This window comes from Pecten maximus, chromosome 11 (genome assembly GCF_902652985.1).
Source record: "Pecten maximus chromosome 11, xPecMax1.1, whole genome shotgun sequence".
NCBI lineage: Eukaryota > Metazoa > Mollusca > Bivalvia > Pectinida > Pectinidae > Pecten > Pecten maximus.
In genome coordinates, this window is record NC_047025.1 from 39,968,338 (window position 1) to 39,988,697 (window position 20,360).

A 20,360-nucleotide genomic window follows, 5' to 3' on the forward strand; every position below is an offset into this window, starting at 1 on the left:
TAGTCAATTGGTTCTAAATACACCAATGGTTTAGTCAATTGGTTCTAAATACACCAATGGTTTAGTCAATTGGTTCTAAATACACCAATGGTTTAGTCAATTGGTTCTAAATACACCAATGGTTTAGTCAATTGGTTCTAAATACACCAATGGTTTAGTCAATTGGTTCTAAATACACCAATGGTTTAGTCAATTGGTTCTAAATACACCAATGGTTTAGTCAATTGGTTCTAAATACAATTAATGGTTTAGTCAATTGGTTCTAAATACACCAATGGTTTAGTCAATTGGTTCTAAATACACCAATGGTTTAGTCAATTGGTTCTAAATACACTAATGGTTTAGTCAATTGGTTCTAAATACACCAATGGTTTAGTCAATTGGTCCTAAATACACCAATGGTTTAGTCAATTGGTCCTAAATACACCAATGGTTTAGTCAATTGGTTCTAAATACACCAATGGTTTAGTCAATTGGTTCTAAATACACCAATGGTTTAGTCAATTGGTTCTAAATACACCAATGGTTTAGTCAATTGGTTCTAAATACACCAATGGTTTAGTCAATTGGTTCTAAATACACCAATGGTTTAGTCAGTTGGTTCTAAGTACACCAATGGTTTAGTGGTGAAGCCTCATGTGATTGGTTTATTTCCAGCTGCCTTTATTAACCAGAGGGATGAGAGGACATGTTACGAGGCAGCTCACACTCTCACGCTCCTTTTGTTCGATGAGGTTGCCAAGTTTGACATGGGGTAGGTTTATAATGGAGTACCTTCTATAAAATATACCTTCATTTGATCTTCACCTCTAATTCAAGAGATTCAGAAGAAGCTTGGTACAAACATGTTTACATTGTATTGATGTTTCTTGTATATTGTTTTGTTTCAGAGGAGGACAAAATCCAGTTGTGACGTTTTCTATACCAAAAGTTTTAAAGAAAAGGCAAGTGTCCCAAATGTTCAAACCATTATTATTTCTGTGATTTTTTTTTACAAGTAGTAGATAATCTAAATGGCAACAGTTGCATAATCTATGAATTGTTCTGAAATTTTTATATAAAAACAAAGAACTGATATTTGATGACATAGATAGAATGTCTTTGTACTTTTCAAAACTGAGTTTTAATCATAAAATTGCATATAACTCTGAAGCCATTAATCGATAAAGAATTGTCTCCCTCTCCTACAGATACCGCTTACCTTTCCGCCCTGTATGTCACCATGAGATAAGTCCCCACCAGGGCCCACAGCCCCCTGAGCCAGATCCTCTGACAAATGGACCTCCTGCCGAGATGTTGAAGGTTGTTTGGAATGTAGCCTGGCATGGAGGGATGGACAAACTCCTGTCTTACCTCAAATTACACAAGTCTAAACAGGACAAGTTCACCGAGTAAGTATATCTGCTATAAACTGTCTGTAAGTTTGAAGAAAATAAGATACATGTATTTTATCAATATCCTGGACGTACATGTAATGCCATGGTACATGGAATTTATTTGGAAAATGTTTATTTGTATTATCAAAATGTTTATGATAATTATTAAGAAGTTTTGAAGACGACTATTATATATTAACTTTACTTTATCATTACAATGTAATAATTGTTACTTTACTTCAATATATCATTGTCACATTTACAATCTTAAGTAAATAAGGAACCTTTAAAGAATACCCTGTAAGATCTAAGATGTCTATAGCTAAGATCTAAGATGACTATAGCTACTCTATATGTGGCAAATACCTGTTGTACATATTTTGTCCGCACATTTGTTTCAGATTTTCTGCGAAGCTTCACTTGACTTGTTCGGACCGTGTGGTTATACAGACCACACACCTACGTCAGGGTATGCAGGAGGCTGTGTTTGATATCAGTAACGCTACCTCACATAGAGGTGTCAGTACCGCACTCAACCGACTCCTCACCTACCTCGTCACGGCTCAGGGTCACCCCGGAGTTGATGATGTGTTCAACCTGGACTGGTTCACCACAATTGGCAGGTAGGGGTCTAGAACTAAGATGTAATATGTACCTCACAGGAGCATTGTGTGTTGAATGTAGTTGGTTATATAATCTGCACCTCAAGGTCTCAAATCCGTCTATTAACACCTTTTTCTGTTGTCTGATACAAATACCAGTAATACAAATTGTGTTTATTGTAAACATGGAGACCTCGTGAAAGCCTACTCCAGGCATTTTCATTGGCCACCCCAGCCATAGGGTTCATGGTTGTTTTTTCAACTACTACCAAAAATATTACTCTTACTATATCTTGCATTTTCTAGTACTGTTTATCTATCATGTGATTGTATTTGTATTCTTTGTGTCTTGATAAAGGGGTAGATTGCCTGAAAAATTTGACATTTTCCATTTTTCACACTGTTAAGTTACTTCTTTGCCCCATATATTTATATATATATCTATAGGGTCTAGTAAGTAATAACAACAGTATGGTCCAATATAGGTACTGGATCCTAACATAGTGTTATACAGGGTCTAGTAAGTAATAACGACAGTATGGTCCAATATAGGTACTGGATCCTAACATAGTGTTGTATAGAGTCTAGTAAGTAATAACGACGGTATGGTCCAATATAGGTACTGGATCCTAACATAGTGTTGTATAGAGTCTAGTAAGTAATAACGACGGTATGGTCCAATATAGGTACTGGATCCTAGCATAGTGTTGTATAGGGTCTAGTAAGTAATAACGACGGTATGGTCCAATATAGGAACTGGATCCTAACATAGTGTTGTATAGGGTCTAGTAAGTAATAACGACGGTATGGTCCAATATAGGTACTGGATCCTAACATAGTGTTGTATAGAGTCTAGTAAGTAATAACGACGGTGTGGTCCAATATAGGTACTGGATCCTAACATAGTGTTGTACAGGGTCTAGTAAGTAATAACGACGGTATGGTCTAATATAGGTACTGGATCCTAACATAGTGTTGTATAGGGTCTAGTAAGTAATAACGACGGTATGGTCCAATATAGGTACTGGATCCTAACATAGTGTTGTACAGGGTCTAGTAAGTAATAACGACGGTATGGTCCAATATAGGTACTGGATCCTAACAAACAGATGTTCCCTTGATGCTTATTCCTAGAAATAAGATAATTTGTCGATTGTAATTTACTTGTGTCTGATAAAGGGGCAGATTGCCTCAAAAATTTGACAATTTACTTGTCTGTACTGTCGTTATTACTACTTGATCACATATAGACATAGAACATGGAACAGTTACACATTAATTATAATTAATTAGAAAACATCTTAGGTGGTGTACAGATGGTTTATATATATCAAAAAACAATAAAAACTTCACAACAAATTTTCTAGCGCTTTCACAGCTCTTGCTGCTCTTCAGGAAAGTTTATTTTTAGCTCACCTGGCCCGAAGGGCTGGTGAGCTTATGCCATGGTGCAGCGCCCATCGTCCGTCCGTGGTCCGGTGTCCGTCAACTTTTTCTTTAAATTGCTACTAGTCCTAAAGTATTGAATGGATTTTCTCCAAATTTGGTCAGGAACATCCTTGGGGGAAGGGGAACAGAGTTTGTATAAATTTTTACTCTGAACCCCCAGGGGCCTGAGGGGCGGGGCCAAATAGGGGAAATAGGGTTAATCCTTTAAATCGCTACTAGTCATAAAGTTATGAATGAATTTGAACCAAATTTGGTCAGGAACATCCTTGGCAGAAGGTGAACAGAGTTTTTATAAATTTTTACTCTGAACCCCCAGGGGCCTGAGGGGCGGGGCCAAATAGGGGAAATAGGGTTAATCCTTTAATCGCTACTAGTCATAAAGTTATGAATGAATTTGAACCAAATTTGGTCAGTAACATCCTTGGCAGAAAGGGAACAGAGTTTGTATAAATTTTTACTCTGAACCCCCAGGGACCTGAGGGGCTGGGCCAAATAGGGAAAATAGGGTTACTCCTTTAAATCGCTACTAGTCATAAAGTTATTAATGAATTTGAACCAAATTTGGTCAGGAACATCCTTGGGGGAAGAGGAACAGAGTTTGTTTAAATCTTTATTCTCAACCCCCAGGGGCCTGAGGGGCTGGGCCAAATAGGGGAAATAGGGTTACTCCTTTAAATCGCTACTAGTCCTAAAGTATTGAATAGCTTTTCACCAAATTTGGTCAGGAACATCCTTGAGGGGAGAGGGAACAGAGTTTATATGAATTTTTACTCTTTACCCCTAGGGGCCTAAGGGGCGGGGCCAAGTAGGGGAAATAGAGATTAGTCTTTTAATTGCTACTAGTCATAAAGTTTTAAATGGATTTTAACAAAATATGGTCAGGAATATTCATTGGACAAGGGGAACCGAGTTGGTATAAATTTTTACTCTGAATCCCCAGGGGACTGAGGAGTAGGGTCCGATAGGGAAAATAGGGGTTAATCCTTTAAATCGCTATTAATTATTAAGTTACGAATGAATTTTAACTAAATTTGGTCAGGAACATTCAGAGAGGAAGGGGGGAAAGAGTTTGTATAAATATTGAGGGGCCTGAGGGGCGGGGCCAAATAGGGGAAATAGAGATTAGTCTTTAAATTGCTATTTGCCATAAAGTTTTAAATGGATTTTAACCAAATTTGGTCAAGAACATCCTTGGGAGAAGGGGAACCGAGTTTGGATAAATTTTTACTCGGTACCCTCAGAGGCCTGAGGGGCAGGGCCAAATAGGGAAATAGGGGTTTATCCTTTAAAACGCTATTTTTCATAAAGTTATGAATGGATTTGAACCAAATTTGGTCTGGAATATCCTTAGGGGAAGGGGGCAAGAGAGTTTATATAAATATTGACTCTGACCCCCAAGGGGCCTGAAGGGAGGGGCCAAATAGGGGAAATAGAGATTTGAGTTTTAAATGGATTTGAACCCAATTTGGTCAGAAACATCCGTGGTGATGGGGGAACAGATTTTGCATAAATGGTTATATATAATTACTGTGACCCTCAATCCCATAACAATGTATAGTATCGCTGGGCATTAAGGGATAAACACAATTCTTATGTAAAAATAGGCCAAAGGGTTTTCCCCACCCTAAGGGACTTAGTTTCTTTAAACACCATTATGTTGTAAAAATAATCCATATTGTCTTTCAGAGAGTACATTTTTGTATATGTATTAACAAATTGAACATGAACATTATTTTGACATTTGGTCAAATCCAACCAGGTGAGCGATACAGGCCCCATGGGCCTCTTGTTAAAAGGACACCTTGATTATGTCACAAATAACGTGATGTCACAATGTACAGAACAAGTTTATAAAGTTGCGCCATATTTACTATGATCTATATTGAGACTAGATTTTAATATTTTCATTAGCTGGTCCTCTTTTTTCTCCAATAAAAAAGTATCAGATGAATGTAGTTGATATAAAGGTACTACATTGAATTGGTCACCAGCACAGTCATGAGTATGCTTATTGACATATAAATTTCGTATTGAACAAGTCTTTGTTTGTTGCTCATACGAGCACCGTTTTGCTTTAGCTCCTCTCATTTTGTTTTAATCACATCTAAATATTCTAAAAGTTCCAAGGGTCATGAAATGGACATCACGGTAAACCAATTTTTATTTTGGATTTTTTCATATTATTTAAAAATATAACCTTATGAACAATAACCGTTCGAATTTGATAATATATGTACATAAAAAAACATCAATTATTAATTATAAAAAGGTTATCACAATTCGTTGATCAACAGTCTGGATATGTAAATTTTGTGATATACACGATAAAACGCGATAAAACGCATGCGCACAACAAACTAAAAAATCCTGAAAACAAAAATAAATGGCTTCCAACGTGAATCGACTGCGGTTGAAAACGATAACAGCTTCTGCTATAAAGAGAACAATGGCCAAATGGGTCAAAGACAATCCTAGAATTACACTGGGGAAGCAGTACAATAGATTGGAACAGTTCAAACATGAAAACAATGACTGCAGTAATACGGACGCTGCTTGTATTCTGCTTGATTGCTGGATAGTAGGCCATAACAAACTTGGTAATACATGTATTTATACAAACTCTGTAATATTTATACAGCCTGTACCAGTACAACATTACTGTCACTACACTATATGTACAGTGTTAAGTTCCGCGCTGAATTTATGGTCTGATGGAACTCATACGCGAAACAAGGGTTAAGACGAGGAATTCACTTGTTTCGTGTATGAGTTCCATCAGACCATAAAGTTTACTGTACACTGCAGACATTTCCAACGAGAAAAACACTTTTTTGGACACCTGCTCCAAACTCGCCAACGAAGAAATAAGCACAGAATTATACAGTTAACCTGGACACTCACCAGCAGCTTCACTTCATATGTCACCCACCTTATACTACAAGAGGCATTCCATATTCCCAAGCTGTGAGAATCAGACATATTGATTGTATAACAACGACTATTTCATCTGCTGATTTACTTTGTTTCAAATAGAGTGTTTTCCGAGTAAAGCCTAGTCCTTTAAACCAGACTGTCCAATCAAGATCTTTGTCTAAACCTGTCAAATATTAATTTAGTCCCAAAAATTTCCTTCTTTATCTGTAGTAGTTAACTCTACCTAATCCTAATTTAAAGTCCTCTTCCTTCTTTACACTAGTAAATGTACTCCATGTCTTTCTTCTGAATGGAAAATTGCACTTCTTGTCTGTTCGACCAGTTTACCATAGTATGGACACAGATGAGGAGTCAGATATTGAAACAGAAAATGAAAATGAGATGAGCTAGACTACTAAGACATATACTACATTACTGAATTATTATGAAAATCAATATTATCATGATGATTTGTTTACTATCAATAACCTAAGTATTCTGTGTTTCACCCTTCTATGATGTTTTACCTTTTAATATTTGCTTCCCAAAAGGTAAAATTTATACATTCACCATGAGATATATTGGAATATTTTGTTGAAAATAAAGTATAATCCATAATATAAGAAAAGCACACATTTCAATTTCAAAATATTAATTGTCAACAGAACAAATATGAAAACAAGTTATTTCACAGAAAATATCGCTATAGGGATTGGATAACATATATACTTGGGGCATTTTAATCTTGTAAATACAATATATAAGTAAATGGTTAAATAAGGAGTAAATAAAATTATATATTTCGATGGAAGTTAAGAATGTCGAATACATGAATATAGACGTTAATAAAATAAAATGTTTTTTAATCTGGAAAAAAAAAAAAAATCAGCCCCCAGGGAGGATCGAACTCCCGACCCCTGGTTTACAAGACCAGTGCTCTAACCACTGAGCTATGGAGGCTTACATTTAAACGATGGGAGAAAGTCTGTATCTATAGCTGGTTTAAAGTATGCTTCTCGTAACATACGTAGAAAGCGTTGTTTGTTTACCCAGGCGCGTACTGTATGATCAATAAAAGTAAAATAAGAGAAATACTAGCACTATAAGAATTACAATTGTGTCAGGAGGTAGTACTTACACCCAGCCTGGTGTTAACAAACACGCGTGGCACCCTGACGTCACGGCACAACAAATTCTATAAATAGCTACACAGAACCAGTATAACAACGACATGTAATACACCTTAATTTCACAGCAATGACGATTTACTTATCTCTGTTATTGACACTGGAACGCTAAATAATTCGATAGCTTTTTCTTGCATTGGAACGCTAAATAAATCGTGTAGACCTATATTTGGTGTTGCTGAAGTTCTGCTGATTCCTTACTCTTCGATGAAAACGAAAGTAGAGCAGTCCAACAGTACACACGTAGCTTGCATTGTCAAAGGGACCTTTTTGTATGATATAATAATGGATCTAAGCTTAACCTTAATAAAAAAAGACAAGAAATGCCGTTGTATAAGGACATTTTTAGGTTTATAAAGGTAAAACAAAAATCAGCAACAAGAAATGCCTATGTAAAATCTTTATAGGTTGCATACTTATTATTTTTGCATGATGTTTATCAATTTGTTATTCGTTCGGCTGTCTGATACATGCTGCTAATGTGATATTTTGTTTGTTTTATTGACTTAAGTTGTTAAATCAAATTCGTAAGAATAGCTGAATTGAGCTAAAGTTACATATTGGACATGACTTTAAAAAATAAATCATTAGAAAAATAAACAACAAGAAATACCTACAAAAAAGACAATATTTATTTTAAACAACAAAAACGTGTACTTAAATTTCCTTCACAATGGAAACAACATTTGTTCTCAATGGAGGCAGGTCACCTGAGGTCTCTATATTAGATCGTTATCCTCATCTGAAACTGTCGCATCAGCACTGAGTATAGACAGTGTCTTGAAAACTTTATGTTTATTTCTATGTTCATGACATTAAATTAAGATTGTTGACTTTTCAATAACATTACAAGGATGATGTCATAGGAAAGTAAACCTGTACTGCTGTACAACAATTAAGGAGGGTGAAATGGACCATTTATTGTAGTCCAATACAACTGAAAAGTAAATGCATCATCATCTTATTAAGCACTCTTTATAAACTATCTGTCTGCATAGGTGTCAACCATCCCGGATTACACAGGAAGTGCCCGGAAAATCATTAAAATTTCCCCTAAATCCCGATTTGGTACATTACCCGAATAGGGGTTAAATTTATCCCAGATTTGAGCAATCATTCCTCATCAAACCCCGGAAATCTCACACATTTCGACCCAGGACTGATTGTGTAAACAAAACACCCCCTCAACCTGCCTTGGCCTGGGGCTTGTTGAGAGAGGAGTCGGTGGTCACTGTGTGTGCCAACGGGTGTATACAAATGTACATTACAACTGTGCGTAGCTAGTTGGCTTCATTTGACACGGTCAGTTAATTTTGTGATTACAACTAAGATACATCACTTCAAGAACAAGCACTATAGTCATGTCTGCCAACAAGATTTACTCAATAATGCCTTTCTTAATCGTCAGCATTTGTATTGCCGCCATAAACAGTTGTATTAACTGCCACAAAAATCCGGATTTCAATTTGGGTCAGAAAAAAAAAATACTTTTAAGAAGTTTGTTTGATGTCACAACAGACCTAGTAGTAATCCAAACACAATTAATAAATTACTGTGTAATTTTAATTTGAGATATAAAGGGAGATTATTTGATCAATAAATTTAGAATTTTTTCAATACAAAATATATATATAAAAAAAAAAATCAGCAGATAGGTAGTTACTTTTGTATATTGGTTGGAGATTCCAAGTGACTATATAGGTAGTTACTTTTGTATATTGGTTGGAGATTCCAAGTGACTATATCATTAATAATTCACTGAATACAGTTCCTTTCTATGAAATTTCTTAAAACATTTTTAAAGAATCAATCATTTGTTTTTATTTTTTTATTATTATTCATTAAAATTAACTATTGTTGTCAAATTTTAACATCAAAATGTACTTATCAATAACTTGAGGTAGTTAACACCTGTGCAAGCTCACATGAAACATCCACTAAATACAACAAAAAATGTCGCAATTGTTTTCACGCTCTTTTTCCCTCATTTTGGATGTGGAATGAGGGAGATCTCCCTCATTGGAGATTTTAGAGGTTGACAGGTATGTGTCTGGGTTAGATTTAATGTCCCAGCGAAAAAAGGCCATTATATCAGGTCATTGTTTTACCTACAATGCCAACATGTTGGAGAGAATTGAAATGAGAAGATAACATTTCTCACTTAGAAAAGTCTTATTTAAAGTGAGGTTAATTGGTGCTATGTTTTAGGTTCCTGAAAGTGACCCCCTCCTTGACAGCAGATGAATCCCTGTTACAAGAGGTACTGAAGTTCATTTGCATAGCTCTGAAATTGACCAATGGTGTGCCAGATAACACTCTGCAGTGGCTGGGAGAGATGTTGTACCAACCATCAGGCACTCTGATTGGTCTACTTCACAGAGCGTCAGTGAAGGGAGAAGCAAGAGATGTGCCAGAAAATGTTAACATTAAAAGGTGGGCTACTGCTCTATCTAGACTAGATATATTAAGGAAATATTTGACTATTTATAGACTGAAGTTTGTAATTTTAATGGTGGAATTTCAAAAGAAAGGTCATGCAAAAAATGTATTAAGATTCAAAACCATTACCAAACACCAACTGCCCTTTTGGAGAGAAATGTGTGTTGTTTTATTGCGATATCTTCTCTCATCTTTCCCATTGTTTACCGTTGTGCTTGTACTTTTCAGGACACTGGACAAAGAGCTACTGTCTTTCATAGCGACATACAACAGTAAACTACCGTACCTGTTGTGTAGAAGGTAGGGGATATTCCATTATACATCTTTTGTACAGATAGTTGTGACTCAAAACTTTACAAATCTACAAATCTACAGACATGTGGAGAGTGTTTATTAGGGATGAGAGTCAAGGTCAGCATTTCTGATACAGATGATACTGTCTTAACTTCAGTTAAGAGACAGAAATTCCACGCACACACAACTAATATTGTGCCACATTAAGGGGATACACCAACAATGGTTCCATGTTAGCAAAGTAAATATTACAATCACTGGTGTTACTTAATCCACGAGATACAGGTTATTTTTACTGAAGCATTTAACTTCATAATTAAGTTGAAAAGGTTAATATATATATATTTATCCTGCAACTGCCACCGCATTGTCGGAATACACCCACCGTATATATTTTTGCTGTATACGGCAGTGACGGAAAACAGCTGTATTTTGGAATCTTAGCACGTGCCTCAGTTCGACTGACCTACTTCAAAGTGAAACTACGTTTAAAAGGCGAACATATTTCTGTCATTTTTACACCCTTTCACTTCAAAATGATTATTTTTGATGATTATTTTTATGACTGTTGCAGGATAAATAGAATACATGGTCAGTGTCTTAAAATATAAGCTGTATTTTTGGCTCGGGACAGAAAGACAAAAGTGGCTCGCCAAGGCTCGCCACTTTTGTCTTTCTTTACCCTCGCCAAAATACAGCTTATATTTTAAGACACTGACCATGTATTCTCTATATATATAATATATAAATAACAGAGTAACACAAATGACGAAGGAAGACAACTTTTTGACTCACGCTAATATAGTTTGTCTATACCCAGACTGAAGACCAGGGTTGATGGATATAATAGATTATAAAACCTGATGTAGTTTGTCTGTTACCCAGACTGAAGATCAGGGTTGATGGATGTGATACATTATAAAACCTGATGTAGTTTGTCTGTTACCCAGACTGAAGATCAGGTGTTGGTGGATATGATACATTATAAAACCTAATGTAGTTTGTCTTTTCACCCAGACTGAAGATTCAGCAGCTGAGAGGAGACCTTTCTCATCAACTGATTCAGCGACTTAACGTGACAGATGCCCCTCACTTTTACAATCTCGCCTCCCTTGAAGGAACTCTCCAATGTCTGATGCACATCACAGCCAGGTAGGCTTGCCTCTGTTATATCTTCCCTCACCCTTTTCATTATTATAGACTCATCAAGTTTTCACAGGGAGCATTAATGTTGGTGTTGGTGACTTTTTTTTGACCGACTGGTGTTAAGGAATAATCATGACTGGTTGTTTCGACAAGTCTTTTGTAACATTTCAATAAGGTGTTTGGGGTGGGGGGGGGGGGGGGGGGCTAGGTTTGCTCCCCACCTTTCTGTCTGTCTGTTGGTCCATATGTCTATCAGTTTGTTCACTCAGTTTTCTTCGCTTTCTCATCCATACTTCAAGGTATGTTGATGAAAGTTGGTATGTAGCTCCAGTATGAGTAGCTACAGATCAAGCTTGAGTATCAGGGTTTTTTGGTCAAGGTCAAGGTCACTGTTACTATTTTAACCGGGGGTGATAGGGGACATGTATTGCTTTTGAAATAACAAGCAGGCTTGTTATAAAAGAATGTATGTCACATTTCTTTGTCCAGTGGTACCATCCTTATTGTCTTAACAGGACTTAAGCATTGCTTACTCACACCAAAACCTTGCAGTGGCCTACTAGTGAAGATTTCTTTTGTCTGAGTCATGTTTCAATGTTATATTACCAGTGTACTTATTACTTAGTTGTCTATGAAAGCTAATTGCTTAACTTGTCTTTCAGACCAGGGTGGAGCCATGAGAGTACAGAACTAGACAGTGGGGCCCTTTGTTCCCAGGTCCTCCATTGTTTACTGGAGGTAGGTATCAGCCCTTTGTTCCCAGGTCCTCCATTGTTTACTTGAGGTAGGTATCAGCCCTTTGTTCCCAGGTCCTCCATTGTTTACTTGAGGTAGGTATCAGCCCTTTGTTCCCAGGTCCTCCACTGTTTACTTGAGGTAGGTATCAGCCCTTTGTTCCCAGGTCCTCCATTGTTTACTTGAGGTAGGTATCAGCCCTTTGTTGCCAGGTCCTCCACTGTTTACTAGAGGTAGGTATTAGCCCTTTGGTCCCAGGTCCTCCACTGTTTACTGGAGGTAGGTATCGGCCCTTTGTTCCCAGGTCCTCCACTGTTTACTGGAGGTAGGTATCGGCCCTTTGTTCACAGGTCCTCCACTGTTTACTGGAGGTAGGTATCGGCCCTTTGTTCCCAGGTCCTCCACTGTTTACTGGAGGTAGGTATCGGCCCTTTGTTCCCAGGTCCTCCACTGTTTACTGGAGGTAGGTATCGGCCCTTTGTTCCATGGTCCTCCACTGTTTACTGGAGGTAGGTATCGGCCCTTTGTTCCCAGGTCTTCCATTGTTTACTGGAGGTAAGTATTGGCCCTTTGTTCCAAGGTCCTCCATTGTTTACTGGAGGTAGGTATCAGCCCTTTGTTCCCAGATCCTCCATTGTTTACTGGAGGTAGGTATCAGCCCTTTGTTCCCAGGTCCTCCATTGTTTACTTGAGGTAGGTATCGGCCCTTTGTTCCCAGGTCCTTCATTGTTTACTGGAGGTAGGTATCGGCCCTTTGTTCCCAGATCCTCCATTGTTTACTTGAGGTAGGTATTGGCCCTTTGTTCCCAGGTCCTCCATTGTTTACTTGAGGTAGGTATCAGCCCTTTGTTCCCAGGTCCTCCATTGTTTACTGGAGGTAGGTATCAGCCCTTTGTTCCCAGGTCCTCCACTGTTTACTGGAGGTAGGTATCAGCCCTTTGTTCCCAGGTCCCCCATTGTTTACTTGAGGTAGGTATCAGCCCTTTGTTGCCAGGTCCTCCACTGTTTACTGGAGGTAGGTATTAGCCCTTTGTTCCCAGGTCCTCCACTGTTTACTGGAGGTAGGTATCGGCCCTTTGTTCCCAGGTCCTCCACTGTTTACTGGAGGTAGGTATCGGCCCTTTGTTCACAGGTCCTCCACTGTTTACTGGAGGTAGGTATCAGCCCTTTGTTCCCAGGTCCTCCACTGTTTACTGGAGGTAGGTATCGGCCCTTTGTTCACAGGTCCTCCACTGTTTACTGGAGGTAGGTATCAGCCCTTTGTTCCCAGGTCCTCCACTGTCTACTGGAGGTAGGTATCGGCCCTTTGTTCCCAGGTCCTCCACTGTTTACTGGAGGTAGGTATCAGCCCTTTGTTCCCAGGTCCTCCACTGTCTACTGGAGGTAGGTATCAGCCCTTTGTTCCCAGGTCCTCCACTGTTTACTGGAGGTAGGTATCAGCCCTTTGTTCCCAGGTCCTCCATTGTTTACTGGAGGTAGGTATCAGCCCTTTGTTCCCAGGTCCTCCACTGTTTACTGGAGGTAGGTATCAGCCCTTTGTTCCCAGGTCCCCCATTGTTTACTTGAGGTAGGTATCAGCCCTTTGTTGCCAGGTCCTCCACTGTTTACTGGAGGTAGGTATTAGCCCTTTGTTCCCAGGTCCTCCACTGTTTACTGGAGGTAGGTATCGGCCCTTTGTTCCCAGGTCCTCCACTGTTTACTGGAGGTAGGTATCGGCCCTTTGTTCACAGGTCCTCCACTGTTTACTGGAGGTAGGTATCAGCCCTTTGTTCCCAGGTCCTCCACTGTCTACTGGAGGTAGGTATCGGCCCTTTGTTCCCAGGTCCTCCACTGTTTACTGGAGGTAGGTATCAGCCCTTTGTTCCCAGGTCCTCCACTGTCTACTGGAGGTAGGTATCAGCCCTTTGTTCCCAGGTCCTCCACTGTTTACTGGAGGTAGGTATCAGCCCTTTGTTCCCAGGTCCTCCATTGTTTACTGGAGGTAGGTATCGGCCCTTTGTTCCCAGGTCCTCCACTGTCTACTGGAGGTAGGTATCAGCCCTTTGTTCCCAGGTCCTCCATTGTTTACTGGAGGTAGGTATCGGCCCTTTGTTCCCAGGTCCTCCATTGTTTACTGGAGGTAGGTATCAGTTATGTTAGATTGGAACTTGAACTAAGATTTACACAAAGTTTATGTTATTGTACATATTTAGAGCTTTCTGAAGTAATCATGGTGTCCATGATATGTTTGTTTGTTGTGTGAGTACAAGCTGTAACCTTAGAATATTAATATGTATGACTAACACTTCATGATTGTTGATTGTCTTGTTCAGGTTGTGTCTGCCTTTCACATTGGACGTGGAGGGACATCAATGTCTTACATGGGGAAGGGTGTCACCAAGTCTGCTACACTCTGTCTTCGTCACCTCGCACATGAAATGGCCACATACTCTGATGACAAGGCAAGTTGATCACCTCTTCATACACAAGATATAACAATTAAAAGTTCATGGATAAAATTAATGATTAAGCTTATACATCTGGTTTTGAGGTGTATATTTGTTGGTAATAGTGACTAAGAACAATACTGTAAAAAACTGTTTGTACAATAAGTACTGATTTAAGATAGTATAAGTACTGGTAAATGAGGTTAAGATAGTATAAGTACTGGTAAATGAGGTTAAGATAGCATAAGTACTGGTAAATGAGGTTAAGATAGCATAAGTACTGGTAAATGAGGTTAAGATAGTATAAGTACTGGTAAATGAGGTTAAGATAGTATAAGTACTGGTACATGAGGTTAAGATAGCATAAGTATTGGTTAATGAAGTTAGGATAGTATAAGTACTGGTAAATGAGGTTAAGATAGCATAAGTACTGGTAAATGAGGTTAAGATAGTATAAGTACTGGTAAATGAGGTTAAGATAGTATAAGTACTGGTAAATGAGGTTAAGATAGTATAAGTACTGGTAAATGAGGTTAAGATAGTATAAGTACTGGTTAATGAGGTTAAGATAGTATAAGTACTGGTTAATGAAGTTAGGATAGTATAAGTACTGGTAAATGAGGTTAAGATAGATAAATATTTTACAGAACTGGGCGAGGCAATGGTCCCACCTACAGCAGAAGTCTGACATGTCCCGAAGTGTAGTGACAGGAGATTCCGGCCTGATTTGGATGTTGACACTGTGGGCATACAGAGATCCCGAGGTGAGAACTTCACAAATACATTGATTGATCAAGTTTCTGTCATAAAAACAAGCAGCACAAATACATTGATTGATGTCAGTTTCTGTCACCAGCAGTCATCATATCATGATGTAAATCTCCAATACTTATGTACACGAAGTAGTAGGTGAATACACAGCTGGAACCTTGGCTATTTATTTGTGACAATTGATTTAAAAGTCACATAGTTGATTAAAAGATAATATGACATTTGCTTGTGAGTGCTCATATGTGCTATATCCTATAGAAATCTATGCCTTTCACATTAGTGTATGTTTGACCAGGATTATTGACCTGAATGTGACGACAAAAATGTCAAAAACAGAGAAGGAAATCTATGACTATCCCAAGAGGAAAGGTTCAAAATGTGGAGTCTGAAATGTAGTTTTAATAACAGTATAACAAATATTGTCAGCGATTTCTTACGGACGATCCATCTGTTCCATCTTACCTACTACGTATGTTACAGGTGAGGGCTGCTGGCCTCGGTATAGCTGTCGCACTGACTTCTACAGAACCAGGTCGTATTGTTATGACGTCCCACTGTAAACACATCCCAGGGGGGATCTGGGGAGCAGCGTTCAGTATACTTTTGGATCAGGCTGAATGCAGTATGGTTCGTCAGCAGGCAGCATTGCTCCTAGTGAACATGACATCACAGACAATGCCATGTGGTAGCGTGGAGCTAGAACAGAATGTGTGGCAGGGGCCCATTGTCACGGATACAGAGTTTGAGGTAATGTATTTAAAATATCAATATTACATGCTGTAACTTTTAAACAGGGGGAGTCAGTCCAGAATTATTGTGTAGAAAATAATTATGCATTCACATATAACACATATAGTACCAAGGTCCTACAGAAACATCTACCAACTATTGTTGTAATTTATCTAATTTTCACTACTAGGTGTCTCTGTTTTGCCTCAACACTGTTGATACATTTACTCTAGGAAATGTATTTATCTAATACCACTAGGTGTCTCTGGTTGGCCTGACTGCTCTGTTGGCACTAATTCACCACAGCCAGTTTTACCAGGAGATGCTTGTCCTGTTGTGTAACTTCTATGCCCAGCCTACCATCCAACCAGTCAGTGTGTTGGAAGTACCGGTCAGTCATCTGTCCACTACAGGGTCAGACTCGACGCTCTCTACTGTAGGTATGTACTACATCAAAAGGCTAGAGCAACCATCTTACTGGGTCAAATTCATTGTTTCTCTGCAGAATTAATACAGGTTAAAGGTCATCACTGACCTACTGGGTCAAGGTCAAGATCTAGCAACAAGGTCAAGGTCATTCTCCAGATTTGAGTTGATGTAGTTGATGTACTAATGTTATTGTGGCTTTGATGGGAAATGCCAAGTTGTCCTTTGTAATGTTTATATAATGTTGACATGTAACCTTGCAAGTCTATCTTACATTACAGCTGAATTTGGAACAGATGGACTTCAGAGTACATCAGGAAGTAACCAGGTAGGTATAGCCTTACGGTTCTGTGGCATTCAAATGTACATATTTATATCTACTTTATTGTGTATATCGGTCTTGCATCAGGTTTTCATAGATTTATTAGATTTAACCAATGCACTAAATTAGACTGGAAAACATTTGATAAATAATAAATATGGTAATGTTTGTTCACAGCCGAGATCCAAGGGGAGGGGACATATTCACCAGACATCCAACTCTAGTGGCAGCAAGACACGCCATTCCACCACTGGTAAGTACCCGTCAGGCCTCAGATGATGGACTCTATCTAACACCATTCCACCACTGGTAAGAACCCGTCAGTGATGGACTCTATCTAACGCCATTCCACCACTGGTAAGTACCCATCAGGCCTCGGATGATGGACTCTATCTAACACCATTCCATCACTGGTAAGTACCCGTCAGTGATGGACTCTATCTAACGCCATTCCACCACTGGTAAGTTACCGTCAGGCCTCAGATGATGGACTCTATCTAACGCCATTCCACCACTGGTAAGTACCCGTCAGTGATGGACTCTATCTAACACCATTCCACCACTGGTAAGTACCCGTCAGTGATGGACTCTATCTAACACCATTCCACCACTGGTAAGTACCCGTCAGGCCTCAGATGATGGACTCTATCTAACACCATTCCACCACTGGTAAGTACCCGTCAGTGATGGACTCTATCTAACGCCATTCCACCACTGGTAAGTACCCGTCAGTGATGGACTCTAACGCCATACTATCTATTCCATCAATCTGTATTCTGAGATTCTCCATTAATTACACTGGTTCCATAGCCTGGATTTACTTGTGTGTTGGATCCAGTATCCCAACCACTAGTGTTTGAGTTTTCCCAAGTAGGACATTTTATTTCTGTTACAGTCTAGTAAACCAAAAAGATCATTTTAATCAATTTTTTAAAAGGAATGAAATGTCAAAGTAAGGGACTGATCAGGCCAGTCATTTATATCCTAGACTTTGGTGTGTGGTGGTTTGATTCCGTATTCTGTGTAGACATTCATAAATGAGTGGATAGATTGAACTATTGAGACGTGTTGGCAAGAACGAGCCATTCACATAATGCATTTTGATTCAACATTATTGTTATTTGATAACCTGAATCATTAACCAGAATTTGTTTTGTAGACCCCACAGGGAACAGTACCAGTAGTACTCTGACTGGAGAACAGTTGGAGTACCAGAGTATTGCCACGCCCTCCCTGGTATCCTCTGTGTGTCAGTTCCTACGTAATCTGGTGATATTGGCTCCTCAGGACACATTTACCTGTCTGAAAAAGGATTCTTATATACAAGTACTCACCAAGTAAGTTATGTACATGTCCTTACCACTTAGCTTGTAGTTGACCACTGTGCCCTTACTTGACCATGATATTTGTGTAGTTTTTTACCACTGTGTCCTTACTTGACCTTGATATTTGTGTAGTTTGTGACCATTGTGTCCTTACTTACCCTTGATATTTGTGTAGTTTGTGACCATTGTGTCCTTACTTGACCTTGATATTTGTGTAGTTTGTGACCATTGTGTCCTTACTTGCCCTTGATATTTGTGTAGTTTGTGACCATTGTGTCCTTACTTGACCTTGATATTTGTGTAGTTTGTGACCATTGTGTCCTTACTTGCCCTTGATATTTGTGTAGTTTGTGACCATTGTGTCCTTACTTGACCTTGACATTTGTGTAGTTTGTGACCATTGTGTCCTTACTTGCCCTTGATATTTGTGTAGTTTGTGACCATTGTGTCCTTACTTGACCTTGATATTTGTGTAGTTTGTGACCATTGTGTCCTTACTTGACCTTGACATTTGTGTAGTTTGTGACCATTGTGTCCTTACTTGACCTTGACATTTGTGTAGTTTGTGACCACTGTTCCCTTACTTGACCTTGACATTTGTGTAGTTTGTGACCATTGTGTCCTTACTTACCCTTGATATTTGTGTAGTTTGTGACCATTGTGTCCTTACTTGCCCTTGATATTTGTGTAGTTTGTGACCATTGTGTCCTTACTTGACCTTGATATTTGTGTAGTTTGTGACCATTGTGTCCTTACTTACCCTTGATATTTGTGTAGTTTGTGACCATTGTGTCCTTACTTGACCTTGACATTTGTGTAGTTTGTGACCATTGTGTCCTTACTTGACCTTGATATTTGTGTGGTATAGGGCCACTGTGCCCTTACTTGACCTTGATATTTGTGTAGTTTGTGACCACTTTGCCCTTACTTGACCTTGACATTTGTGTAGTTTGACCACTGTGTCCTTACTTGACCTTGATATTTGTGTAGTTTGTGACCACTGTGTCCTTACTTGACCTTAATATTTGTGTAGTTTGACCACTGTGCCCTTGATCTTGATATTTGTGTAGTTTGTGACTACTTTGCTATTTTGTCTCCAGTATGGTTGACACTAACCTGTTGGATGCCTACATGACAGAGATGGAGGAGGGATGTTCTGATCAGCTGGAACTTGTCTTCTGTGACCTGCTCCATATGTATGCAGCCATTTTGGATCTGTTGCGTACCTGTGTGGTGTATGACACTCCCATCAGACAGGAAGTGTTAGCCAATGAGGATTTCATCAGGTCCACTGCAGCTCTCCTCACCATCCGATTCGAGGGTGTGAACCACTAGGCTGACTTGACTTTAAACTTATTTTATTAACCAATCTTAGAGATATATTCATATTCAAACTACATATTCATATTCAAACTACGTAAATGATTAGAAAGGGCAGCACAGGCATTTGAGTAAGTCTGGCATTCAAAGAAGAAGTGATAGGCATTCTAACAAGGGTAGCCACAATTAATACAAGTTTTCGTTCTCCACTTAAATAGGAAGGGGGGACTGAATAATGTACGTTTGAAATTAAAGCGGACTTGAAAGAAGAGAAGGGCTGCATGTCCTTCCTTATTCAATCAACAGTCAAAGATTTTAGTGTTTGAATCCAGTCTATCTGATATTAGGGCCTTTCAGTCTTCCAGTTGACAAGAGATTGAAAAAATGAGTAGTAGGGGCATAGTTAGTCTGTGCTTTGTGTGAAATTGATATACAGGAGAAAAGTGTTCTCGTAAAGTGGTTCACTACATTCATGGTTTTCTGAATTACAAAAACTAAAACACATATACATATGGTATGTATTTTATATAAAATTTGAGGGAATATATTGCTGAATTCCTGTAAATTACTGTGTATCCATAGCTGGTATATGTATGTGTTACCAGGCTCTGCTGACGTGGAGGGATGTTGTCATACACTGTGGAGTTCTGTGTTCTCCTTCCTCACTGTCCTACTACAGCTACAGGGGGCCTCCGCTCTCCACAGCTTCACCATGGCCGCCCACACTCTTTGGACATCTATATCAGGTATTAGTCATGTTACTTCAGACTAAAACAGATTAGTTCTTTGTGTACAGTGTGTATATACGCCATCTGTCTGAATTTAAATCTGTGATGACAGACAAAGTTTATTTCAGTAATAATTTACTTGAAGCATTGAAATCTATATGTTTTAAAATAT

General features: G+C 38.8%; 1 protein-coding gene and 1 non-coding gene across 5 annotated transcripts in view; one reads left to right on the top strand and one right to left on the bottom strand.

Moving 5' to 3' along the window:
• LOC117337677 (rotatin-like) overlaps positions 1 to 20,360 on the top strand; it is a 61,936-nt gene that overhangs the window by 28,798 nt on the left and 12,778 nt on the right. For all 4 annotated transcript variants that reach the window (XM_033898773.1, XM_033898775.1, XM_033898776.1 and 1 more), the window contains 17 exons: positions 658 to 754; positions 891 to 944; positions 1,191 to 1,391; positions 1,778 to 1,999; positions 9,736 to 9,960; positions 10,195 to 10,266; positions 11,278 to 11,412; positions 12,069 to 12,144; positions 14,454 to 14,582; positions 15,215 to 15,331; positions 15,819 to 16,085; positions 16,327 to 16,507; positions 16,775 to 16,821; positions 16,993 to 17,068; positions 17,975 to 18,152; positions 19,241 to 19,461; positions 20,066 to 20,206. In XM_033898773.1, the coding sequence (XP_033754664.1) occupies positions 658 to 754; positions 891 to 944; positions 1,191 to 1,391; positions 1,778 to 1,999; positions 9,736 to 9,960; positions 10,195 to 10,266; positions 11,278 to 11,412; positions 12,069 to 12,144; positions 14,454 to 14,582; positions 15,215 to 15,331; positions 15,819 to 16,085; positions 16,327 to 16,507; positions 16,775 to 16,821; positions 16,993 to 17,068; positions 17,975 to 18,152; positions 19,241 to 19,461; positions 20,066 to 20,206 (2,439 nt within the window). The remainder of the gene's footprint in view (positions 1 to 657; positions 755 to 890; positions 945 to 1,190; positions 1,392 to 1,777; positions 2,000 to 9,735; positions 9,961 to 10,194; positions 10,267 to 11,277; positions 11,413 to 12,068; positions 12,145 to 14,453; positions 14,583 to 15,214; positions 15,332 to 15,818; positions 16,086 to 16,326; positions 16,508 to 16,774; positions 16,822 to 16,992; positions 17,069 to 17,974; positions 18,153 to 19,240; positions 19,462 to 20,065; positions 20,207 to 20,360) is intronic.
• Positions 7,228 to 7,300, bottom strand: Trnat-ugu. Its single transcript has one exon. It is a non-coding gene; the product is annotated as a tRNA-Thr (tRNA).